This window comes from Indicator indicator, chromosome 6 (assembly GCF_027791375.1).
Source record: "Indicator indicator isolate 239-I01 chromosome 6, UM_Iind_1.1, whole genome shotgun sequence".
Lineage (NCBI taxonomy): Eukaryota > Metazoa > Chordata > Aves > Piciformes > Indicatoridae > Indicator > Indicator indicator.
In genome coordinates this window covers 2,705,281-2,729,950 of record NC_072015.1, presented here as the reverse complement: position 1 = coordinate 2,729,950, position 24,670 = coordinate 2,705,281, and the positions used below count along the sequence as shown (strand labels likewise).

General features: G+C 44.1%; 1 protein-coding gene across 1 annotated transcript in view; it reads left to right on the top strand.

Moving 5' to 3' along the window:
• The window catches only part of LOC128967741 (cadherin-9-like), a 91,745-nt gene that overhangs the window by 38,265 nt on the left and 28,810 nt on the right, over nucleotides 1–24,670 (top strand). The window contains exons 3-5 of the mRNA XM_054381947.1: nucleotides 11,336–11,455; nucleotides 15,698–15,882; nucleotides 22,412–22,450. Coding sequence (XP_054237922.1) covers nucleotides 11,336–11,455; nucleotides 15,698–15,882; nucleotides 22,412–22,450 — 344 coding nt within the window. The remainder of the gene's footprint in view (nucleotides 1–11,335; nucleotides 11,456–15,697; nucleotides 15,883–22,411; nucleotides 22,451–24,670) is intronic.

Sequence of the window (24,670 nt, the reverse complement as noted above, 5' to 3'; positions counted from 1 at the left end):
GCCAAGTGGAATTTTCAAGGCTGCACTGTGTTAACTGCAGCTCTTTTGCATTTTGCAATACTGTTTGTCTGGCTACTTTGCTGCAAGGAATTTATTCTTTCCTCTTATCTGTTGCAAACAATTCAAACACCAGAGGGCTTGACCTCCCTAGATTAGAGCTTGAATTTCACATTGAGAGTCCCTGTCTCAGGCTTACACTAAACATTGCTTGCTGTAGCCATTTTTCCTTCCTTTTATTTCAGTAGATGTTCAGCTGTAACACTGTGATCTCTGAACAGAGGCATAATAGGCCTGAACTCTTCATCATCAGCATTTTTGCTCACCCTGCACTGCAGTACAGTGGGATACATTCGGCCTTGGTAGAGATGCTGTCCCTCCCAGAGGATGTTAAACCAAGGTCCTTGCATCTTCCAGGGCTTCACAAGTGAAAGTAAAAAAAAAAAATCTCACTGAAATTCTGAAGACATTAAAGGAACATCCATGTTGCTTCAGCAGGCTTATGTGTGCACTTGCAGCCTGGAAAGCCAATCACACCCTGGGCTTCATCAGGAGGAGTGTGGCCAGCAAGTCAAGGGAGATGATTGTCCCACTCTGCTCCACTCTGGTGAGACCCCACCTGGAGTATTGCATCCTATTACAGGAAGGATCTGGACATGCTGGAACACATCCAGAGAAGGGCCATGAAGATGATCAGAGGGCTGGAGCTCCTCTGGTATGAAAGAGTTGGGGCTGTTCAGTCTGGAGAAGAGAAGGCTCCCAGGAGACCTTCTTGTGGCCTTCCAGTATCTGAAGGGGGCCTACAAGAAAGCTGGGGAGGCAATTTTTAGGATGTCAGGTAGTGATAGGACTGGGGGGAGTGGAAAAAAAAAAAAACCACTAGAAATTGGTAGACTCAGATTGGACTTTAGGAAGAAATTCTTCCCCATGAAGGTGGTGAGAGCCTGGAACAGGTTGCCCAGGGACGTTCTAGTTCCCAGTCATGGGTGGAAATTCATAGTCAAGAGACTCTCCAAAATCTAATAATAATAAAAATACAAGATATAGAAGTTGAGTTGAAAAAAGAGAGCACATGAAAAACAGCTACAGAAACTTCTTCCTTCCCCCTCGCAAAATCATAAACCTGTCTGTGTTACATTGTAAAATAGAGAGCTGTACAGCTGCCTGCATCAGAAGCTCAAAGTTTAGTCCTAAAGAGCTACAATTATTGAAGGCTGTTTCTTTTAAGATTATTTTGCTTTTCATTGAAACCTTTAGAGGTTGCATGGAAGGATCCAGGTAACTTCTTTTGACCACAGGAAAAGGTCAATGCTTCTTAAAGCTGTGCTATATGAGCAAATGGCCATGACAGTAGTGAAGAAATAACATTTCTGTGACTGCTTTATTATTTTACAAACTAAGCAGCATAAATGGGACTAAAAGATTGGTTGGAACTGTTGGCTAGGAACTGGGGTTTTCAATCAATAGATAAAGCAGATCTCTTGGCAGGATTAACAAAGACAACCTCTTCCTAAGTTTATCATAAAACCAGCTGGATGCCGTTTCCCTCTTTTGGAATATCCCAGAAATTAAGATGGGGCAAAGGGCCAAGATTACCATCTCTCATCCTTAGGTAGGAAAGAAGTGGTGAAGTTCCAGTGACTGACCTGCCATGGAAGGCAGCTGTCACTCCACAAAACTCTCCCATTCCCATTTGCTCTGTAAACTCATTGTGGACAGAAAAAAGAGTAACTAAGGTAATTAACTGCCCTAGTATGGCTTTTTCAGTTGCTCCTTCAACATATTGATTTCATTAGCAACTAATCCTGGTTGGAACCACCTTACCATATGCATAGTAGAGCTGGGCCCTAGAACATGCCACCAGTGTTTCACTTCCAGTTGAAATAAAAATGGGTAGGTTAGATTTGTGATTGATCATTTTCCTTTTGCTTGCTGATTGTCCTGTTTGAATCTCTTTTGGAACACAGGCTGCAGATCCCTCTTCTGCCTAAAAAGAAGTGTGCTTTCTAATTGCAAGTGTGTGCAGCACATTGAACAAGATGAGAAAAAAAAAAAAAGCCAAACAGGTTTCCAGGCTGCAGTTCATTTATTATGGATGGCAGATCACTTTGTACTGCACCTCTTTAGTCACTAAGAAAGGCAAATTTCAAAGCAAGTCAACATTAGCACTTGAAAGAGCCTGACTGCTCCTCTCACTGCTTATCACTCCCATTTGATGGCATCAGTATTGCCATCTCACAAGAGACTTTCTTTATGGTGAGAAGAGGGGAAAGAAGCTACCCAGAAGGACAAACATACATAAAACTGGTTTTTTTTTTTTTAATTGACACCAATACTCCAACCTGCTTCTTGTTCTTTTTACTGTTGCCCACTTGTCATTACACCCATAACCCATCTCAAATTCTTATGCAGGCATCTGATGCACTTCACAGTTACAATTACTGCCAAACTGGGGGTCACAGAATCACAGAATTAACCAGGTTGGAAAAGAACTTTGAGATCATCAAGTCCAACCTATCACCAATCACCATCTCATCAACTAACCCATGGCACCAAGTGCCTCATCCAGTCTGATTTTAAACACTTCCAGGGACAGTGACTCCACCACCTCCCTGGGCAGCACATCCCAATGGCCAATGGTCATGCACAAACAAGCAAAGCTACCATATCAAGGTACTGAATGGCAGGAGGGCAAGGCTAGAGGCTTTGTTCAGCTTTAGCCATTCTTTCCCAGTTCAAGTTAGGATCACAGAATCACAGAATTAACCAGGTTAGAAAAGACCTTCAAGATCCTCAAGTCCAGTTTATCACCCAACACCATCTAATCAACTAACCCATGGCACTAAGTGCCTCAGCCAGTCTGATTTTAAATACTTCCAGGGATGGTGACTCTACCACCTCCCTGGACAGCACATCCCAATGGCCAATCTCTCTTTCTGGGAAGAATTTCTTCCTCACCTCCAGCCTAAACCTCCCCTGATGCAGCTTGAGACTGTGTCCTCTCCTTCTGTCACTGGGTGCCTGGGAGAAGAGCCCAACCCCCACCTGGCTACAACCTCCCTTCAGGTAGTTGTAGAGAGCAAGAAGGTCTCCCCTGAGCCTCCTCTTCTCCAGGCTAAGCATCCCCAGCTCCCTCAGCCTCTCCTCACAGGGCTGTGCTCCAGACCCCTCCCCAGCCTTTCTGCCCATCTCTGGACATGTTCAAGCAACTCAACATCTTTCTTGATCTTACAATGATGTACAGAAATGAGTAGATTCGGATTGGATGTGAGGAAGAAGTTCTTCCCCATGAGGGTGGTGAGACACTGGAACAAGGTGCCCAGGGAGGTGGTGGAAGCTTCATCTCTGGAGGTTTTGAAGGCCAGGCAGGATGTGGCTCTGAGCAACCTGATCTTGTGTGAGGTGTCCCTGCCCATGGCAGGAGGGTTGGAACTGGATGATCCTTGTGGTCCCTTCCAACCCTGACAATTCTGTGATTCTGTGATTCTATGATTCTATGATTCTATTCACTGGCAAAGCTCCCACCTTGCACAGCATTTCAGACAAAGACAGAGTGGTTTGGTCACAATGCAGCTTTCTCTGTGGTGAGACAATCATTAACAAACAATTCTTTCTTTAATGTATATTCTGATAACAGAGCTTAAAATATGATTTTGTTTTGTCATAGTAAAGGATATACTGAATGCACACAGAGGAAACTGCAAGAATTATTTCTCCATTATGTTCATAAACCTCAAAACATTTGTTTCCAGAATGGAGATGCATAATGCAGCATCTTTTATTTATCATCTTCTCCTCAGCCTAGTCTAGCCTAGTCGAGGCTAAATAATGGTCATGTATAAAAGAGGAAAGTTGAATTTGCAGTTGCCTCTTCCTTCAGTTTTCTAGGTAGAGCTGCCTTCCAGTCTAAACAAAGGAGTTATATCTCAACCTTACTTATTGCTGCCCTTTCTATGTAAGCAGTTTGTAGTGGTGTAGCCCACCTGAAGCAGTAATAAGATCACTGGTGGCGAGTTCTACCTGTTCCTAAACTTCTTAGGCTTGAGTAGTGCCCTATGACTGCTCCTACTTTGTTATCTCTCCAGTGCTTCACCTAAGCACAGACTGCTATCAAAGAGAAAAAGGCACTCTCAGAAAAGAAAGTGGTTTAATACCTCTCAATATTTCTGTAGCACACTTTCATTTTTGTCTTCAGAAGGGGCATCTCCACAAAATAAATCCTTGGAGCCATACTGCCTGAGCAAACTATCTACCTACTTATCTTCTGTGGGCTTTTAGCTGGACAAAATTCCTCATTTTGCCTCCAGAGGTTTTCCAGATCTCTCTCAAATCTTTTTGAGCTTGCAATGTAATCCACTTCTAAAATCTTCCTTCCATGAATAAACTTGATGAACAGCAGATTGGCATTGTGCTCAAAACCAGGAAGCAAGCACAAGAGCTTTTCCTTTAGGGAGATAAAGTCCTTCCTGCCTCTCCACTTCCCCCAGCTGGTCTTCTATTTCTGAATACAAAACTGCCTTTCTGCTTTGAGTAGAGCTCACTCTTAAACAGGGGCATACACACAAAAGGTGTCTGTAGAAATCAGAACTTTTCAATAATTGCCAATTTTGACAAGAGCTGACTGGAGAAAAAAACAGAAAGGAATTTGTCTGACACTGAAAAACACATCTTGGGTCAGCATTTCGGGATTTTTATTTATTTATTTTTATTTCCAATTTGTTTTTTGAAACCCTTATAGGAGAAGGCCAATGTCTAAAACCAAAGACCTTATTTTTTTTTTTCTTTGAGACACAAAAGCCAACACAACAGGCAAACTCTATGAAAGAAGTATTGGGAATACACCAAAATGAAAGAAAGAGAGTGAAAGAGAGAAGAGAAGGAGGGGAAATACTAAGAAAGAGAGAGGGAAAGAGATAGAGAAGAGAAAGAGAGAAAGAGGAAAAATACTAAGCAGGAGAGGAGGAAAGAGATAAAAAGGGGGAAAGAGATAAAGAGAGAGAAAAAGAGAGAGGAAGAGAGAGGGAGAGAGAAAGAAAAGAGAAAGGGAAGGAAGAGAAAGAAGGGAGGGAGTAATGAACTGATTTGGAAAGGAAAGGAGAGGGAGAAAGGGGGAGGGAGAAAGGGGGAGGGAGAAAGGGGGAGGGAGAAAGGGAGAGGGAGAAAGGGAGAGAGAAGGAAAGAGAAAGGGAAAGAGAGAAGGAAAGAGAGAAAGAGAAAGAGAAAGAGAAAGAGAAAGAGAAAGAGAAAGAGAAAGAGAAAGAGAAAGAGAAAGAGAAAGAGAAAGAGAAAGAGAAAGAGAAAGAGAAAGAGAAAGAGAAAGAGAAAGAGAAAGAGAAAGAGAAAGAGAAAGAGAAAGACAGCAGGAAAGGAAAATAAAGTAAAACCTGCCCCTTGAGAACTCTGAGATGTAGTTCCCATCCTGAGATGGGATATTCCTGGTGGCTGGGTTGGGTTGAAGTTCACTTTGTTTTGCAGAACAGTAATCTTATCACTCCCGAGACTGCTACTGCAGCAACTCTTAGATCTTCTCTGTCGTCTTTCACGCCAGTTGGCTCCTGTGGTGTGCTTGATCTTGGCTGCCTACCAGATGCCCACTTAGCTGCTCTCTAATTCCCCCCCCTCTATGGGACATGGGGAGAAAATAAGAGGGAAAAGCTCATGGGTTGAAATAAATACAGGCATGTCACTTACCAATTACCATTAAGGGCAAAACAGACTTGGCTTGGGAAAATGAATGTAATTTATTACCCATTAAGACCAGAGTGGGATTATGAGGAACACAGAACTAAGCTAAAACACCTTCTCCCCCCACCCCAGACTCATCCCAGGCTCTAATTCACTCCTTCATTTTCTACTCCTCTTGTTGGCACCTGTGGAATTATCTCAGAAAGCTTCCTCATTTCTAACCTAATAGCCTAAATTTGTATTTTAAATCATGCTGGTTTCTAATGCCAAGTGCAGGTAAAAGGCTGCTCGTGAGGTAATCTAAACTATAGATAAACAAATCAGTGGAAACCTCAACATTCTGTGGGTACCATTCAGGTGGGGATGATGATAGGGCAGAGCTGTCTTTAATTAGAAGGATGCAAGTGAGTTTTGTCTCTTTACCAATTGCTTCATAATTAGGGCTGAGTTAGTTGCTTTATTTCATTGCCTTTCTTGGTTCTCAGAAACCTCTGTGTTTATGTTAAGTTTCAATTTAGAGCTGTTTGATATCAGAATCACAGAATCAACCAGGTTGGAAAAGACCTCAGAGATCAGCAAGTCCAACCTATTGCCTAATCCCTAACACCTCCTGACACCTAAACCACGGCTCCAAGTGCCACAGCCAAGCTTTTGTTGAACACCTCCAGGGATGGGGACTCCACCACCTCCCTGGGCAGCACATCCCAGTGGCCAATTACTCTCTCTGGGAAGAACTTTCTCCTCAGAGATAATAAAAATTGTGGAGACTCCAACCCTGGAAGTACTGAAAACCAGGTTGTGTGGGTCTTTGAGCACCTTAGTCCCCCTCTCATCCCTGGAGGGTTTGAAGGCCAGTCTGGATGTGGCTGTGAGCAACCTGATGTAGTTTGAGGTGTTGGGGGTTGGAACTAGATGATGTTTAAGGTCCCTTCCCACCATTCTATGATTCTATGACTCTCTGATACTTGGCTTAATTTTGGACCAAAAGCTAAGAGCAATGTTTTTCCTCCTATAGAAATGCTGCACAAGCATTGCCTATAGTTTGTGAGGCTCTTCCCTTATGACACAGCAGACTGCTGGCAGAGGAGAGAGTCAACTTTATTCTGACAATAATTTTCCTGAGGGTATAGATTTGCGAGTCAGTGCTCAAGATTGTGCTATGGGTTTACTAGGAAGCTGCAGGTTTTAGGACACTAACTTTCCATCAAAACGTGATAAAGGAAACAACAACATTTGGCAGACTGTAAGGAGAGCTCATTCTGTGTCAGAGCCACTGGAATTATCTGGTAGTGATCTCTAAAGATTCTGTAGGGTTACAGCTTCTGTATTCTCCTCAGCAATCATAATTGCATAGGATCATAGAGTGGCTCAGATTGGAAGGGCTCTCAGAGATCATCCACTCCAACCTCCCTACCATGGGCAGGGAAGTCTCTCAACTAGACTTGGCTGCTCAAGACTTCATCCAACCTGGCCTTGAACACCCCCAAGGGGGAGGCATCCACAACCTCCCTGGTAAAGCTATTTCAGAGACTTCTTCTTAAGATCCAGTCTAAACCTACTCTCCCTCAGCTTCAAAGGATTTCCCCTTGTCCTGTCACTAGACACTCTTATGAAAAGTCCTTCTCCAGCTTTCCTGTAGGCTCCCTTCAGATACTGGAGGGCAGCTGTAAGGTCCCCCCAGAGTCTTCTCTTCTCTGGGCTGAACAATTTGAGCATGAGACAGCACTGTGCTCTTGTGGCCAATAAGGCCAATAGTACCTGGGTTGTATTAGGAGGGTTGTGGTCAGTAGGTTGAGAGAGGTTCTCCTCCCTCTCTACTCTGCCCTGGTGAGGCCACATCTGGAATATTGTGTCCAGTTCTGGGCCTCTCATGTCAAGAAGGAGCTCAGGGAACTGCTTGAAAGAGTCCATCACAGAGCCACAAAAGTGATTAAGGGAGTGGAACATCTTCCTTAGGAGGAGAGCCTGAGGGAGCTGAGGGCTCTTCAGCTTGGAGAAGAGGAGCCTGAGAGGTGACCTCATTCATGTTTAAGTATGTGCAGGGTGAGTGCCCAGAGGCTGGAGCCAGGCTCTGCTGGGTGATGCCCAATGACAGCACAAGGGGCAGTGGTGGAAGTTGAGGCATAGGAAGTTCCATGGAAACAGGAGGAAAAATTATTTCCCTGTGAGGGTGACAGAACCCTGGAACAGGCTGCCCAGAGGGGTTGTAGAGTCTCTTTCTCTGGAGATATTCAAGACCTACCTGGATGTGTTCCTGTGTGACCTGCTCTAGGTGACCCTGCTCTGGCAGGGGGGTTGGACTGGATGAGCTTTGGAGGCCCCTTCCAGCTGCTAGCATTCTGTGAACTCCAGCTCCCTCAGCCTATCCTTAAAGCAGAGATGCTCCAGCCCTTTCATCATCTTTGAGGCTCTCCTGTGGACTCATTCAAACAGCTCTCTGTCCTTTTTATGCTGGGGACACCAGAACTGGAAGGCAAGATAGATATTCCAAGGAGACAAAGGTAGATATTCCCCAAAGACTACACTAAACTCTCTAATATCTTTCCTAAAAATAAATGAATGAATGAATAAATAAATAAATAGCTTAAAATAACAACAACAACAACAAATATTAAAAATCATTCTCAAAACAGGCTTCAAAATTATTTTTTTTTCTTTTTTAATCAAAACAATACATGAGGAAAAGAAAGTTAAAGTGCATTCAGTTTTTGTGACCATACTCAAACTAGGTGTCAATCCCAAGACAGGGCTTAGCTGAGGAGGACACAGCAGGAAGTTTTCCTGATGAAGACATTTAAGGATTATTTAAGTAAAATGTGGGATGAAGAGAAACATTTCCCTTGATTCTTAACTTCCAGGTGGCACACACTGTAAGCAAGTACTGGTGACTTTGTTTCCTTTTTATAGGCTGCTCAATGGTTCTGTCTCTCCTTTCCCCTTTACTTTTGAGGGGATTTAACTTGTTTGCTCTCTCTTTTTTTTTTGGATTTGAAACCAGAGAGGACTCATGGAACTTCCAAGTTCTAAAGAACTGTCTCCATTTTTTGTCCAGACTAGAAGTTCTGCTGGACACTCTTAGTAGAAAAATTGCTCTTATGTATTCATTTCTTCAAAATCATCTTCACAGAATCATACAATGGTTAGACGGGACCTCCGAAGCTCATCCAGTCCAACCCCCTCTGCACTCAGCAGGGACATCCTCAACTAGATCAGGTTGCCCACAGCCCTGTCCAGCCTCACCTTGAATATGCCCCAACCACCTCCCTGGGCAATCTGTTCCAGTTTTCCACTACCCTCCTGGTGCAAAACTTGTTCCTAACATCCAATCTCAATCTGCTCTTCTCTAGTCTGAAGCCATTTCCCCTCATCCCATCACTGCAGGCCTTTGTAAACAGTCTCTCTCCATCCTTTTTCCAGGCCCTCTTCAGGTACTAGAAGGTTGCTATTAGGTCTCCCCAGAGCCTTCTCTTCTCCAGGCTGAAGCTGAGCTTGGCACAGAGATGACCTCTAACTGTTTAAGCAGGCAAAAAGTACTCTGGATTGCTCATGGCAAAAAAATGCTGTGCAGAGTTTGATAGCTTGTGACAAAACATTTTTACACCTTGGTTCTGCTGGGTTGGCACAGAGAAAGAAGAATTCCTCCCCTCTTGTCATGCTGCTAAGATAACCTGAAACAGTGGGAATTGTTACTATTATGCAGGTAAAAGTATTATGTGCAGAGCAATATTTCAGACTGTGAGAGAAGAGATGCATTTAACAAGACCTAATTACCAGCACTCTCATAAATCTCTGTTGATTACTCTGGATTCCTACTTTCCCCCATCCATCACATGCACTTGAAGAGTGACAGCACTGATGAGTCACTTCAATTCCATTAGTCACAGGTAAATGAACAGCTTCTAAATTTACAGCCAAGCCAGATACTTGACTGCAAGTTATCTGGGTGAACCTCAATCTGGAGACACTGAAGGTGAAGAAAAAAACAGGGTAGGAAATCACAGAAACATTCAGGTTGGAAAAGACCCTCAGGATCACCAAGTCCAACCCAGAACACTGCTCTACAAAGTTCACCCCTAAACCAGAGCCCCAAGTACCACATCCAAAACACTTTTAAACACATCCAGGGTTAGTGACTCAACCACCTCCCTGGGCAGCACATTCCAATGCCTGACCACTCTTGTTGGGAAAAAAAGTTTTTCCTACTGTCCAGTCTAAACCTACCCAGTCACAGCTTGAGGCCATTCCTTCTTGTTCTATCACTAATGACCTGTGAGAAGAGACCAGCACCAACCTCTCCACGATATCCCTTCAGGTAGCTGTAGAGAGCAATGAGGTCTCCCCTCAGCTTCCTCTTTTCCAAACTAACCATCCCCAGCTCCTTCAGTTGCTCTTCATAAGATTTATTCCCCAGGCACTTCCCCAGCCTCTTTGCTCTACTCTGCACTCACTCCAGCAGCTCCACATCTCTCTTGGATTGAGCTGCCCAAAACTGGGCACAGCACTCAAGGTGTTGCCTCCCCAGAGATGAGTCCCAGGGGACAATCCCCTCCCTGCTCCTGCTGGACACAGCATTTCTAATCCCAGCCAGGATGCCATAGTGTGTTATCAGTTCAGTGGACAGTGCTCCCAAGATCTTTTACTTTACTTTAGCCTAACCGGCCAGAAATAGGGTAAAGAGCCTCCTCTCTAGGCAGCCTTCTATCTTTGGCATGAAGTTAAGGACTTTTACCCTTCTAGCTACTGGGCTGCTGCAGACGTTTGCCAGCTCTGGGTTGTGTTAGCAAAATGACACCTTGAAAATTGGTTAGAAATAAAAGCTTGGAAAGGAAGAGTTTTGTCATTGTATATATCTTCCAAGAAGCTTTTATTTGCTTCTAATCCATAAATTACAGGTCTTAATTTCACATAGCCTATGTTGTCCTCGTTGTGATCACAGGGCATGAGTAAGACATTTGCATACAAAATGCTGGGGGGAAAAGAAAAAAAGATGTAGAAATTGAGTAATTGTTTAGAGGCAAATATTTGCCAACTATGTGGATGGCTTTGATCAACAGAGAAAGGAAATCCAGAATTTCTTATGGCAAAACTGATCTAATTTTTAAAAGCATCAGGTAAGAAGTGATAATTTTTTTTTTCTAATTCAATCTGACTTCATCTATTTGGAGGTTGATATCTAAGCAGAAAATGAATATGAGAAAATTCACATTAGGTTAATTTACTGATCAAGAAAAATTTAAGAGCCATAATGGCACTTTTCACTCAGGCAGCTACTTCACAGTTTCAACAGAGGTCCAGTTACCACCAGAGCACAACCTTTAAGCCTGTTGGATGCCCAAAAAACCAACTCAGTTTTGTGTTGGGCTTCAAAGATGGGTCAGTCCCTCAGCATCTACTCAAGCTGAACTGAATCTTAAGTGATAAATGATTTTTTTGTTTTAGTCATGAAGAAGGTGAGACTTTCTTTTACTTGGGTAGGGTAACACTGAATTTCTCCACCAAATGCTGTTTGCTTTTCTTTTTTTTTTTTTTTTTTTTGTTTTGTTGTTTGTTTGTTTGTTTGTTTGTTTGTTTTAACTGGATACTGAATCTACTGTATGTTATTCACAAGAATTTGGTGAAATCTGATGAGATTCCTTGATTGGTACCCGTTTAGGTACATCTGTTCTTCAAGTGACAGCCACAGATGCTGATGATGCCAACTATGGAAACAGTGCCAAAGTGGTGTACAGCATTCTCCAGGGACAGCCATATTTCTCAGTGGATCCAGAAACAGGTCAGTAATCCATCCAGTCTTACATTTTTTGCAATGGTAGAGACAGGATGGAGGGATCAAGGAGCTTTATATTTGCATTTAAATATTGGAACAACTTTCTTATTTTTTTTTTTTTCTTTTTTTATGCTAAATGGGAACTGGAATCACACTGAAAGTGGTGCCTTTCTTCTCTGTAAATAATATTCTTGCAGAACTGCTTTACCTGGCCTGAAAGCACTTCTGGAAGAGGACTGAGAGGACTGTTGACTGTAAAGGTCAGCAGTTCAGAAAGGGTCTGGAATATTCTAAAGGGTCCAAAGGATCATGAATCTATTAAAGCTTATCTCACACCAATTTCTGGGAATTTCACACAATCACAGAATATTATAGAATTGTCAGGGTGGGAAGGGACCTCAAGGATGACCCAGTTCGAACTCCCCTCCCATGGGCAGGGACACCTCACACCACAGCAGGTTGCTCACAGCCACATCCAGCCTGGCTGCAAAAACCTCCAGGGATGAGGCTTCCACCACCTCCCTGGGCAACCTGTGCCAGTCTCTCACCACCCTCACAGGGAAGAATTTCTTCCTAATGTCTAATCTAAATCTCCCCTCCTCTAGCTGGGATCCATTCCTCCTAGTCCTATCATTGCTGACACCCTAAAAAGTCCCTCCCCATCTTTCTTGTAACCCCCTTCAGATCCTGGAAGGCTACAAGAAGGTCTCCTCAGAGCCTTCTCTTCTCCAGATTGAGCAACCCCAAGTCTCTCAGCCTGTCCTCATAGCAGAGGTGCTCCAGCCCCCTGATCATCCTCATGGCCCTCCTCTAGGCATGCTCCAGCACCTCCAGATCTTGACTGATAGCAAAGTGAGCCATGTGCTTTAATTCTGTAGCACAAAGAAAAGTTCCATAGCTTAGAAATTAAAATTTCACTGAAATTAATTATGTGCAATTTCAGTAACCAGCAAACACAGATTTTGTCATACATTGGAAACTGGTTCAACCCAGGCATGCTGCTTGTCAGTTTTCAGAACCCAATTTCCATCTAGTTCTTGATGAAATATCCATTATTATATAAAACCCCATTTCCTTTTCTGTGGAATTCTGTGCTTCTGTGACCACAGAGATGATAGAAGCCTACCCTCCTCCAGCCTGGATCCATTCCCCTTAGTCCTATCACTATTTCATTTGTTTGTCCATAAGAAAAGAAAAAGGAGCTGGAAAAGTTCAGGTGAGAAGGTTGAAAAAAACCCAACGAACAAATCCAAAAGGAAATGAATTATTTCCAAAATATTGTGACATACTCTTGGCCACTGACAATTTTTTAATCAGGAGGCTTTTTAAAGCTGTGCTCTGATTCCAACAATCAGTAGAAATGAAGCAAGAAGCATTCACGGTTTTGAGTTTTAAAGCATGCACGGAAGCCCTTTGCACTGTTGTGCAGGCAATCAGGGAAGAGGCAGACACAAAAAAGAAGAAGGAAAAAAAACAAACCCAAACAACTAAGTTTGGATATCTACAGTTCAAAGTTTGGATTAAAAAGCAAACCCAAACATGCAACAACAGCCTCCCTGCAGATATCTAACCCTAATGCACAGAATACTTAGCAGGCACTACATTAGCTTGCTCCTGCATGCTATCAAAACTGTTCTGATGTAAAAAAGGCAGAATTTAAGTGCAATTACAGCTAAGATCCCTGAAGTTCTTAATCCATTAAGCATACTCAGGTGATGGCTAATTTCCCTTGGAGACAATTTCTGGTTCTAATGCAAGGGTATTTTATAAAAAAAAAAAAAAAGATTAAAAATCAGATGGTTACAGTTTTAAAAGGGAGCATAATGATTTTGCCTAGATTGAAGTATTTTCTCCCCCCTTCCCTCCCTTTTCTGATCTCTCTCCATTTTTTCTTTTCTCCAATCCTCTACTCACAACATCTTTACAAGGCATGAGAAGGCAAACAAGACCAGCACCATACAGTCACTAAGTGATGGCAGCAAGCAGATAGTTTATGGGAAACCTGGGCTCTTATCTTTGCTTCTGGGATTGCCTTTTTTCTTATGGGAGACCTGGGCTCTTATCTTTGGTTCTGGGATTGCATTTTTTCCTTTTTTTTATTTTTTTTAATTTTTTTTGGCAATCCAAACTTTTATGTTTTTAAATGTTATTAGCAAGCCTGACAGCAGTAATCAGAACCTGGTAGTCCTGGATCAGACATAAATGCCACAAAAATTAGACTGCAAAGGGATTTCCACCCCGCCACCCCCCCGCCTTGTTTCACTCTCCTTCTAGGAGCAGGAGTTTTCCAGGGCTGCTTTTTCTTTTTCTTTTTTTTTTTTTCTTTTCATGATATTACCATTTCCATATCAAGAGGAGCTTAAAATGAGAGCCAATTCCTCAGAAAGGAAAAGCAGGGGTGTAAATCCTACAAGTAAAAGAAGGACACTGTGTTTAAAACCTCCTACTTCACAAGAGAAAGCTCTCATCACTTCAACCCTGCAAAGCCACCACCTTTCAGTACATCAAAAGAGTTTTTGCTTGGATTTATAAAAGAAACTATGTTTGTCTTCACTTTAATGTTAAGGTCTTTTGGGCTCTGGATGCCAGGAAGACTGATGTTACCTCTCTCCTCAGGCTATGTGTTGTTTGGTTTCCTTTTTGTTTTGTTTTCTCACCTTTAGTCCCTGATTTTTTTATTGTGCTGTACAAGTGCCTGAGACACTTAAATCACATTGATGGCATTTATTGTGCTGCACAAGTGTCTGGGGTGTTAAAATTACAGTGATGGCGTTTTTGAGATTGAACACCCAGGCAAAAATTTCAGCTGCTAATTTTACAGTCCAATATTTTTATTATCTAGAGCCCTACCTGACTTAGAGAGGTCATCACTGGACATTAAAATCTATGATCTATTACAATTCAAAAGAATGTTTCCAAGGCACACTAAGAGTTCAGCCTTCTGCTATAATATCAAAACCTCACCAGGGCTGGAGAATTAAAAGGCACATTAAAATTGAAACTGGTTATAGCATTTGAAAAGTACTATTAATTAATTCAACAAATGTACTTTGACTTTTGTCATTGAAAGAATCATTAGGCTGATTACAGAATCACAGAAACATTCAGGTTGGAAAAGACCCTCAGGATCACCAAGTCCAACCCACAACCCTACTCTACAAGGGTCACCCCTAAACCAGAGCCCCAAGCACCACAGCCAAACCACCTCTAAACACATCCAGGCTTGGTGAACCAACCACTTCCCTGGGCAGCACATTCCAGTGCCTGACCACTCTGTCCATTAAAAAACTTTTCCTTATGTCAAATCTAAACCTATCCAGTCCTAGCTTGAGGCTATTCCCACTTGTTCTATCACTAATGACCTGTGAGAAGAGACCAGCACCAACCTCTCCACAGCCTCCTTTCAGGCAGCTGTAGAGAGCAATGAGGTCTCCCCTCAGCCTCCTCTATTCCAAACTCACCATCTCCAGCTCCTTCAGTTGCTCTTCATAAGATTTATTCTCCAGGCCCTTCCCTTCCTCTGCCCTGGCTCCAGCACCTCCACATATCTGTTGGATTGAGGTGCCCAAAAACTGGACACAGCACTCAAGGTGTGGCTGAGTCCGAGGGGACAATCCCCTCCCTGCTCCTGCTGGACACAGCATTTCTATTCCCAGCCTTTGGCTTTCTTGTCCACCTGGGCACACTGCTGGCTCATACGCAGTTGCTTGTCTGTTATCCCTCCCAGGTTCCCTTTCTGCCAGCAGCTTTCCCAAGCCTGTAGCATTGCTTGGGGTTGTTGTGCCCCAAGTGCAGGACCTGGCACTTGGACTTTTTGAAGCTCATTCTGTTAATGTTGGCCATGGATCCAATCTACCCAAGTCCCTCTGTAGAGCCTCCCTGCCCTCATGAAGCTCAACACTCCCACCTGACTAGGTGTCCTCGGCAAACTTACTGATGCCACACTCCCCACAATGCCTGACAACTTTGTTACATTTATTTCTCTCTTTTAATATTTTTTCTTTTATTTTTTTTTCTTTTTCTTAAAACTCACATTAAATCAGCCATTGACTGAAAGGCTTATTGCAATATACCTTGGTTTTATTGCTATGGATTAACATCTGCAGAGTGTCTCTCACATAAATCCATTTAAAGAGTCTGAGATTCAAGTGAGTGGCTGCTTCCTTTCCTTCACCTTACTGTCTCTTCCTTTTTTTTTTTTTTTGTTGTTGTTGTTGTTTTCTTCTTTCTTTTTCTCTTTTCTCCAAGGCATAATCAGGACTGCTTTACCAGATATGAGCAGAGAAAACAGAGAACAGTATCAAGTGGTCATCCAGGCCAAAGACATGGGAGGACAGATGGGAGGCCTGTCAGGGACCACCACGGTGAACATCACACTGACTGATGTCAATGACAATCCACCTCGCTTCCCCCAGAGTATGGAGCTTCTCACAGTTCTGTTCTTTTCCAAGGAACCTCTCTAAAAACAGCTCTTTCACCATCTGGGATCTTTATTTCTCCTTTGCTTGCTTTTTTTTTATAGAACAAATATTGGCCCACTGCTGTGTTTGTTTATGTTGCAGCCATACTAAGGCAAAAGGGAATTTCTGCTTCTGTGTTTTACACTGCAAAATATTTATTGGAATGAGAGAGTTGCTTCCCATTCTTACTCTGCTTACAGGAATGGGAGCTGTAGCAAAATGTAAGCTCACTGCGGGGACTCAAAAGCCTTGAGATTACAAAACAAAGGTTTTGTGTTTTAAAGACACTTTTCATAGAATCATAGAGTCATAGAATATAGATTCATAGAATCAGAGAGTGATAGAATCATAGAATAATAGAGTCATAGAGTCATAGAATCATAGATTTGTAGAATCATAGAATCATGGAATAATAGAGTCATAGAATCAAAGAGTCATAGATTTGTAGAATGATAGAGTGATAGAATGATAGAATCATAGAAGGGTTTTGGTTGGAAGGAACCTCCAAAGGTCATCTAGTCCAACCCCCTCTGCAGTCAGCAGGAACATCTTCAACTAGATCAGGTTGCCCAGAGACCTGTCCAGCCTCACCTTGAGTGTCTCCAGGGATGGGACCCCAACCACCTCCCTGGGCAGCCTGTTCCAGTTTTCTACTACTCTCCTGGTGCAGAACTTGTTCCTAACATCCAATCTAAATCTGCTCTGCTCTCGTTTGAAGCTGTTGCCTCTGGTCCTATCACTACAGGTCTTTGTAAACAGTCTCTCTCCATCCTTCTTGTAGCCCCATTCAGGTATTGGAAGGCCACTATTAGGTCTCCTTGGAGCCTTTTTTCCCCCAGGCTGAACAATCCTAGCCTGTTCTCATAGCAGAGGTGCTCCAAACCCTTGATAATTTTCAAGGTCCTCCTCTGGACCTGCTCCATCAGGTCCATGTCCTTCCTGTGTTGAGGGCTCAAGAGCTGGATGCATTGCTCCAGATGAGGTCTCCCCAGAGCAGAGAAAAGAGGCAGAATCACCTCTCTCAATCTGGTGCATCTCCCTTAGCTCCTCATGTTTAGGCAAATAAATAGGTCAGTAAATTTCTAAGGTACTGCCTTGCAGAGGTAGAGTTGGTCAGGAGATTTGCTCTGCTGGAAGTCTAAGCAGTTAGTTAAGGTACTTGTAGCCTGTGTTCAGCTCTTACTGTTGAATGTTTTTGATAGTCATAGAATCATAGAATCAGTCAGGGTTGGAAGGGACCACAAGGATCATCTGGTTCCAACCCCCCTGCCATGGGCAGGGACACTTCACACTACATCAGGCTGGCCAGAGCAGTCCAGACTAGTCTGAGACAATGAAGGTGATTTTTTCTCTGTAGAATAAAATAAAATTGGCAAACAGCAGAAGGTTGCACAGTGCAGAAAGCTTCACAGTATCTTAGTACAGATCTTTTCATGCCAGGCCAGGTTTTAAATCCAACCCCAACTTGTTATAATCAGTGTCTGATAAGTGTTTGATAGGTTGCAGACAGAAAAAATGTACAGCTTCAGATCAGTGCCTGCTGGAACAAAATTTCCACATGGTAACATCTGAGTTGCTTGCTGGCACTGGTTAAGGACCTAACTGGGTCTCTTTACAAATTCCCCAAGGAGTGAACCTATAGAGCTGGTGTAGAAAACACTCTCCTGGACCTGAAGCAACTTGCAAAGTGCTTCAATGTCGTGGCAGTAAGTACACACAGAACGGTATAAGCAGGTCAGGCTGGAACAGACTTCAAAAAACATTAGAAAATTCTGACTGTGGGAGAAAGGAGTCTTGAAATTGCTTACAACATTTCTATCTCTCTTTATGATGATGACAGATTGCTTTTCAAAGAGACAGGGGAGGGGAAGCACTGCAGCCCTCATAAAGAAAATATCACTGGAAACCACACTCAGAGTTTACTTGCTGAGAGTCACCTTCACGTGGCAAATTCAAACAGCAATTTTAACTAACCATGCTCTTTGACTTCAGGAAGCAATGCTGCTTAAGTTTATACAGCATGGTGCAGCCCATAATATCTTGGCAAATATGAATCCTTGAACTGAAGTGAAGGCTGCAGTGCAACACATTGCCCTGTAAGGCTTGGTTACTGAATTAAATTAAATTAAATGACACAGAAAACATAAAGAATAAAGAAGAGAGAGAACTGCAAAATAACTCAGGGGGTTGAGTCTCCTCAGCCTTTGCTGCTTTTGATGTTCTTCTGTCAAGGTGAGCTGAAGTCTGAAGTCTCTGGAAGTTTTGATTGGCTTGGGGTTGTTTAATCTGGAGACAAGGCTAAGGGGAGACCTTATGGTGCTCTACAATCATCTGAAAGAAGGTTGTAAAGAGGTAGATGTTGGTCTCTTCCTTCAAGCAGCAGGACAAGAGGAAGGGGCCTCCAGTTGCTTCAGCGAAGGTTTAGGTTGGGCATTAGGGAAAACTTCTTCACTTAGAGGGTTGTCAGGTGCTGAAACAAGCTGCCCAAGGAAGTGGTTGAATCATCCTAAATAAGCCCTGGGGGTGTTTAAAAGATGTGTAGATGTGGTGCTAAGGAACATGGTTTCACACCAGTGCCAGGTTAATGGCTGGATTCCATTATCTTAAAGGTCTTTTCCAGTCCAAACAGTTCTATGATTTCTGTAAGCTTCGGGTATGGGACTTAATTTATAGCATTTGATGCCTGCAGCTTTCTGCTTTAATCATCACATTGGTTACAGACCACTTATAGACCACAGGTTATAGACCTGCCATGGGATCTATTCAGTGATGCAAGTTTCATTTTGCTGATGACCCTTCCCTCTCATTTTCTTCCTCCTCAGCAGGGTGGTTCTCAGCATTTCCTAGAAAATCAGAGCGAAATATCTGGAGGTATTTATTTCTTCCTAGATGGTTTTGAAGAGGGACATACCATCAAAAAGCTAGATAGCTCTAGAAGTCTGCTTCTTCCAAAACTAATCCTCTCCTCTCTCCTCTCTCCTCTCTCCTCTCTCCTCTCTCCTCTCTCCTCTCTCCTCTCTCCACAATGTGAGGCAACAACAAATTGGTGGCCTGAAGCAGAGAGTGAATTGCACACATGCAAGCAACAGGAGTTAATGTCAAGATCTAAAGAGAGATTTCTTAGAGGGACAGAAGAATGGGAAATGGCAAAGCTCACTGTGGAGTCCTGGTTGTTCAGGCTGCATTAAGGAACAGATTTTCTGCTTTGTTTCCTGAAAGGCATCATGGGCAGTTAAAAGACATAGGCAGACTTAAATTGAATTTAAATGCCACCATTATGCAAATCTTCCAGGTTTTAAATTCAGTTGTGCTTTAAACCAAATTAGCCATCTCTAATGCCAAAAAAAAAAAAAAAACAACAAAAAAACCCCAAACCTGTGTAGCATTCCACACAACACCACAAAAATAAGGAATGCTTTCAGATTCAAAAAAGCACTCAAGGGAGCATTTCTTTTGGAAGAAGTCATAAGCAGGAGGATTAAATCTGTTCTTATATAGTATTTCTGGCTCTCTTTCCAAACCCTTGAATATGAACAAGCCTTCAAACTTGGGGCTTAGCTGCCAGGAATTCAAACTTTCAACCCATTTCCAGGCTGGCTTAAGGGCCAGCCCAGCCCTACCAACTGATGAGCAATGATTTGTGTTTTAGTCTCTGGGATTGCAGCCAGAGAGTCTGCTGCTGAGTTTTCACTTACAACCTTGAATTTGTAGCAGCAAATGCAATTTAGCATCAGGCTTTAGCTTTCATTATGTTACATGGCTACAGAAAATACAAGAGATTGGCAATGACTCTTTTGTACTTGGTGCAAATGGGGATGGAAGCTCATTCAGCACTCAGATGTTTTGTATATTCCCTATGTCTGAAAGGCAATTTAAGGACCCTTTAAGTGCCTTAAAAGAAAGCAAAGGGCATGGAAATAGAGGAATTTGGCTAGTTGTAAGAAAGATATTTGACTGTACCTCACTACAACTCAAAAGGGTTTCTGCAAGTTCACACTGGAATCCTTCAAATAAGGATTGTGAATTTTATCAGCTGTCAGTTTGGTCAGATTTAAGGTGTTTCTGCAGTGTTATTACTTCACTCAATAAATTAATGTATGTGAGAAAACAGATCAAAACAAACATCAGGTCTGGAGCTCTCATATAGGAAGGAGATGGACCTGGTGGAGAGAGTCCAGAGGAGGGCTATGAAAATGATCAGGGGGTTGGAGCACCTCTGTTATGAGGACAGGCTGAGGGAGCTGGGGGGGTTCAGCCTGCAGAAGGCGAGGATCTGGGGAGACCTAATAGTGACCTTGCAGTACCTGAAGGGGGCCTAGAAGAAGGATGGGGAGAGACTGTTTACAAAATCCTGCACTGATAGGGCAAGGAGCAAGGGCTTCAAACTAGAGAAGAGCAGAATGAGATTGGATGTTAGGAATGAGTTCTTTACAATGAGGGTTGTGGAATACTGGAACAGGTTGCCCAGGGAGATGGCTGAGGTCCCATCCCTGGAGATACTCAAAAGGGCTCTGGGAAGCCTGATCTAGTTGAGGATCTTCCTGCTGACTGCAGGAGGGGGGATGGGGTGGGTGAGCTTTGGAGGTCCCTTCCAGCCCAGCCCATTCTGTGATTCTATGATTCTAGAATACCACATGTAAAATGCTGAATATATTTGATTATATAGACATTATTTTAAAGAGTTTCTTCATAATAAATAACTGAAAATACTGATTGGGAAACATTTGTGTCTTGCTAGTGAAGAAAGGTCTGCATTGCCTAGTTCTGACTTTTCAATACAACCACCTGGTAGCTTTTTCTGCAACAGAATAACTTCATAACCAGATTTTTATCATAAATGTTATCAGAGAAACACATATAAACTCACTTTTCATACAGGTAGGCAAGATTACAATGTCTGTGTAATCAGAATTGTTTCTAGCAAACCCTGATTATAAAAACATTAAATGAAGCCAACCATTGAAAGCACACTAAAAGTATACACAGAGTAAATAAAAGACAAACTGAATGTATCTGCATTTCAATTAACTATAGCAATTAACTTGAAAGTGTATCCAAATTCTCTTTGCCATGACAGAGTCCTAGAATCTCAGAGTTATTGAGGATGGAGTAGACCTCTGAGATCATCCAGCCCAGCCTATGACCTATCACCACCACATCCACCAGACCATGGCACTAAGTGCCACATCCAATCTTGCCTTAAACATCTCCAGAGATGGTGACTCCACCACCTCCCTGGGCAGTCCATTCCAGTCTCTAATTCCCCTTTCCATCAGGAAGTGCTTCCTAACATCCAACCTAACCCTCCCCTGGGGCAGCTTCAGGCCATGCCCTCTCATCTTGTGACAAGCTGCCTGGGAGCAGAGCCTGACCCCCACCTCACTGCAACTTCCCTTCAGGTAGTTGTAGAGTGTGATGAGGTTCCCCCTGAGTCTCCTTTTCTCCAGGCTGAACACCCCCAGCTCCCTCAGCCTCTCCTCATCAGACTTTCCCTCCAGTCCCTTCCCCAGTCTCATTGCTCTCCTCTGGATCCACTCTAGCACCTCAGATCTTTCTGGCAGTGAGGGTCCCAGAGCTGCGCACAGGGCAGAATTCCATCCCTAGTGCTGCTGGCCACACTATTCCTGATCCAAGCCAAGATGCCATTGGCCTTCTGTGCCCCAGGGATTGGATGGCTCCGGGGCAGCTGGGTGCTACCATGACGCTTGTCTTGAGTGTAGGTAATGTTATGATGGGTTTTGTGCGTTAGAGGGATATAATGTGATAAGTATTGAAGGGTTAGGTGGGGGATTTTTGGCTATGGGGGGTGAGGTAGAGTGGGGTAGGAAAGGGAAGTGTGTATATATTGGGGGAGAGTATTAAGGGGGGGGGGTTTCGTGTTGTAATTATTATTTTGAGAAGTAGTAGGAGGTTGTGTGAGGGTTATAGGAAGTGGTTCTGAAGTTGTGTTGTTGTTTGTGTGGAAGTGGGGTTCAGTTCTGTTGCTTTGGGGGGTACAGCAAGGGAGAGGAGCGCGTAAGATGTGAGTTTGTTGGCACGTGGGAATATGTGTGGTTTTGGTTCCTGTGTTTTTATGGTTTTGGATGTGGTGGTTTGTGGGGGGTTGTTATGATCAGTTTTGGGATATGAGGATATGGTGTGATGTGGGGGGTTGGGTAAGAATGGTGATGATGGGAATTAAAAAAAGAATGTTGATTATGATAGGTGGGTGGAGGATATTGGTTGGATGAAGGGGGGGGGGTTTGGAGAATGTGTTGGTGTAGAATATTAAAAAAGGGAAATGAAGGGGAATGGGAGAGGGATAAAGATAGGGTTTGTTGGGGAGAAGATGGGGTGGGTTTGAGGAGTGGGGATTGGGGGTTAAATGGGGGAAGGGGAGGTGATAGGGGTTAATAAATTTTGTGAAGGGAAAAAGAATAGGGTATAAATAAAAGATAGTGGGTGTGTATGGGTGATGTGAAAAGAGATGAGGAGAGGAGAATGTAGTTTATAAAATGGAGAGATGGAGAGAGGATATGGGGTGTGGAGATTGGAAAAGTTGATGAAGATGAGAGTTGGCGGGTTAGGGGGGTGGGTTGGTGGGATTGATTAGCAATTGAGAAGAGGGCGTTTGGGTGGGAGTGGTGGTAGTGGTGAGGGTGGAGGGTGAGAGGGGGATGGGAGCAGGTTGGGGGAGGGGGGGGGGTTAATTTGATTTGAATTAATGGGGGTTGGGTTGGGGGGGATGGTGTGATGGCTTGTTGATTTTGAGCTGAAGGACTTTGGGATGTTTGAGGAGGGAAAGGTGACTTGAGACGTAATGGAGATTGCGGACGGTGGCAGGAGGCTCTTAAGGGGTCGCAGAACGGGGCTGTTGGTTTCGCGTTGGTCAAGGATGGGGGGGGTGGTTTTTGGATGGTGGGTAGGTGGGATATGATGCGAATGAGGGGTGGTGATGGTATGGGGGGTGTGATGAAAGGTACACTTAGGTCTCGATTGTTGGGTGGTGTTGGGGACTTTACTTGGGGGTGGCGGGGCCGCCCGGTAGGGGGTAGTGGGTCGCGTGAGAGACCTTGGTGGGTGGGGGGAGGGGCGGCGGCCTGGGTGTCTTGCTTGGTGTGTGGCGCTCTTGGGGGGCTGGAGGAATTTATGTGGAGGGGGTGGATGGGGGGGGAGGAGAAGGGAGGATGATGGGGTGGGAGGGTGGTATTGGAGATTGGAGTTTGGGGAGGGATGTGGATAGGATATGTGTGCATTTGTGGGATGGGGAGGGGGGAGGGGATTTGTGTGTGTAGAGCTATATATGATAGGAATTTGATGAGGAGGGTTTTCTAAGGGTTGGTGGGATTGGATATGGAGGAGGGACATAAATGCAGGTTGGAGATTGTTGTGAGATATTAGGGGAGGGTGGCGATAAGGTTGGGGGTGGTTAGGAATGAAGAATTTGAGGTTGGGATAATTATAGGGATATCATAGGAATTGGTAAGTTTTGATGAGGGAGGGTTTGAATTAAGGTACGAGGGTTGGGGGAGGGGGTATTGGACGGGATTGTGGTTGGAATTTTGTGGATTGTGTGTGGCTGTTGCGGGTTGGAATTTTGGACATTGATTGGAGGGAAAGTAAGTGTGGGGGGAGGGAGTGGGGGGATGGAGGGCGGTGTGGTGGGGGGGGAGTGGAGGATGGTCTAAGTGATGATCTTATTCAGTTAGGTGGGGCGGGTGTGGTGTTTTGTGTGTGCAAGTATATATGAAGCGGTTGATAGGATGAGGAGGAGATGGATGAGTGTGGGAGGATATGTCCTACGCGGGGTTGGGTGGGTGAATGATGGGTTTGGGGGCGATTTGTGTTTTGTGATATGTGGTAGGGGTTTTGATGTGGGATGTGGGCGGGGAGTGGATAGAAAGTGGGGAATGGTTTGTTAGGGGTGGGGTGAGACGGGACAGGGGCAATTGGGTGGGGGTGGGGTGTGAGGGTGGTGGGCGTGGTTGTTTGGTTTTGGATTAGGGGTGGGTTGTGATGGGAGTGCTTGGAAGTGGGTGTTGGGTTTGATATGTTGGGGGTGGGGGGGTTGGGTTAAGATTGGTGATGAGTGGGATTCCCTCGGCCTGGGGAGGGGGACTCCGCCCTATTGTGCTGGGAGGCGCTATGCACTCTGCAATGCCCGGGCGGACTTTTTTTAAGCATGGGTGGTGGGGCGTAATCAGGAAGGGGCTTAAGGGGGCATGGGGCGCGACATAAAGTATGGGGGTATTGTTAGGCGGCAGTTATGCATTGAGGGAAATAACTGGGCGTGTGGTTGCTGGCACCAGAGTCGGTGTTTTTCCTGTCAAGAAACTGCTGGCGTGTACGGCCCACTGGCTGACCTACGGCGGTTGTCATGTTGGTGGCAGGTGCGATTTCTCCAGACTGAATTGTCCCAACTCTCTCAGTCTGTCCTCACAGGAGAGGAGCTCCAGCCCTCTGATCATCCTCATAGCCCTTTTCTGGACATGCTCCAGCACATCCAGATCCTTCCTGTAATAGAGGCTCCAGAACTGGACACAGTGCTCCAGGTGAGGTCTCACCAGAGCAGTGCAAAAGGGTAGAATCACCCTCCTCGACCTGCTGGCCACACTTCTCTTGATGCAGCCCAGGATCTGGCTGGCCTTCTGGACTGCCAATGTACACTGGCAGCTCATATTGAGCTTCTCATCCACCAGTACCCCCAGGTGCTGTTCTTCAGGGCTGCCTTCAAACCCAGAAGCTCTCAATTGTTCTTGTTCCTACCAGTGAGATGAGACAA